Source organism: Manis javanica, chromosome 14 (assembly GCF_040802235.1).
Source record: "Manis javanica isolate MJ-LG chromosome 14, MJ_LKY, whole genome shotgun sequence".
NCBI classification, from domain to species: Eukaryota; Metazoa; Chordata; class Mammalia; order Pholidota; family Manidae; genus Manis; species Manis javanica.
Window position 1 is genome coordinate 30,476,628 of NC_133169.1, and position 2,107 is coordinate 30,478,734.

Below are 2,107 nucleotides of genomic sequence, written 5' to 3' on the forward strand. Positions count from 1 at the left end.
ATGGCTTTTTTAGAAAATTAGATTCAGTGACTTTGTCTTCCACCTGACAAATTGGAACACATACACAACAGTCTTCCTAAAGGTCTGGGTCAGAGTATTACCCTTCAGAATAGAAAAGATGGTAATTCTCTTATTTTTAGATGGTTTCCTAGGTTATACGGCAGTACCATACATCCCCAAAGTACCATCTTTCCCCCTGCCCTCCGAGACACAGTTCATGCCATTTAAAATCACATGCAGTTTACCTCCAGTGGGTAAAATCACAGTATCTCCAGAATCTCTGGCCTGGCCTTAGTGCATCTCCATATCAGTAGGTGATTATGAGGGCGCACAAGGGAATATCTGGACCAGAGAGGTTGGGTGGGGGTCTTTTTGCAGCCAGCTAGCGAGAGACACAGGAGAGCAGGAGGAGACAGCTACCTGTGGGTGATAGACAGGTTTCTCCCACTTTATTCCTCCCTTTGACTGATTTATGGTTTCAAATGTTTATTTGCCCCAGGCTGTGCACATGTTTTATCCCTGGAGTTTTACCTCCAAAAGGTAAAAGTGCATAGCAGGTAATTTTAATTCATGTGACCAAAAACCATGGTGAATATTTTTTCTTAATACAGGGCAAGAGAAAGGGGAGATGTAAGAAAGGAAAGAAGAGATGAAGGAGGGAGACCAAGAGGCCACCCGCTTTACATGGATCCTTTTTCTTTTTTCTGCACAACGGAGCCCTCTCCTGTTTAACCCCTCCCTGAGTGCACGGCCACACTGACCACAGGGGCTGCCAGTCACAGTCTGCATGAGAGGGAGGCCGCTGCTACAAGGCTTCCCACCACTCTTCATGCCGTGAGCCTGCCCAGTGCCCTCTTCAGAGCGCCAGTCACATCCTTGTTTCGCAGGCTGTAGATGAGCGGGTTCAGCATCGGGGTGAGGATGGTGTAGAACACGGAGAAGACTTTGTCCTGGTTTGGCTTGTGGTACGAATGAGGCAGCATGTAGGTGTACATGGCGGCCCCATAGAACAATGTCACCACCGTCATGTGGGATGAGCAGGTGGCAAATGCTTTCTGCCTGCCCTCCGCTGAGCTCATGCGGTGCACAGTGGTCAGGATTTGGGCGTAGGAGGCAATCACCACAGAGAAGGGGATGAGCAGCATCACCACACAGCACACGTACATCACCGTCTCGTAGAGCGCTGTGTCTGCACACGCCAGCCGCAGGACCGCGGGGGCCTCGCAGAAGAAGTGGTTAATCTCCCGGGAAGCGCAGAAGGGGAAGCTCATGGTGATGGGCGTTAGCAGAAAGCCATCCAAGGAGCCCCCAAACCAGGACCCCGCTATGATCACCCAACAGACCCTCCGGCTCAGGAGGACAGGGTAGCGCAGCGGGTTGCAGACGGCCGCGTAGCGGTCGTAGGCCATGAGGCCCAGCAGGAAGAACTCGGCCCCCACCAGCGTGAGGTAAAGGAAGTGCTGAGCTGTGCACCCCACAAAGGAGATGGTTCTTTGACCCCGCAGGTAATCAAACAGCATCTTGGGCACGATGGTGGAGATGTACGTCATGTCGATGAAGGACAGGTGGCCGAGCAGGAAGTACATGGGGGTGTGGAGCCGGGAGTCAGTGCGGATCAGGAAGATCATGACCCCGTTGGCCACCAGCGCAACGAAGAAGATGAGGGAGATGATGATGAAAAGAAAGCCTGAAATGTCCTTCCTATCGAACAGCCCCCGGAGGGTGAAGCCCGAGGAGGACGTGTTGTACCTATCCATTGACCCCACGGTGGCACCGCTGTGATCTGGAATCTTCCAAGTAAAATGATGGTATCTGCAGGGAATTAATACAACAACATACAGGTTGATTTGGGGGCAGTAAGCTTCCACAATTCGAAATAAAACATTTTAAAAAATGTTTTATGACTTTGGCTCTTATATCCAGCAACTAATCTGTTCTAAATATTTTTAAGTAAAATTGATTGTTTTATTTTAAATCAATAACTCTTTAAATGCAGAAGATGATGTCAACAGATGCTAACAGGGATACATATAAAAAATACCTAAGGGTGAATACCGTGGTATGTAAGAGTTACACCTGGCCTGGTGCATGCATGCATGTGTCTGTA

The 2,107-nt window shown here is 49.5% G+C and overlaps 1 protein-coding gene across 1 annotated transcript; it reads right to left on the reverse strand.

Annotated features, from left to right (window-relative positions):
• Positions 1-827: 827 nt before the first annotated feature.
• Positions 828-1,757, reverse strand: LOC118970620 (olfactory receptor 2T1). Its single transcript, XM_037008851.2, has one exon. It carries the CDS (start codon positions 1,755-1,757, stop codon positions 828-830), a length of 930 nt encoding a protein of 309 aa, XP_036864746.1.
• Positions 1,758-2,107: the final 350 nt, after the last annotated feature.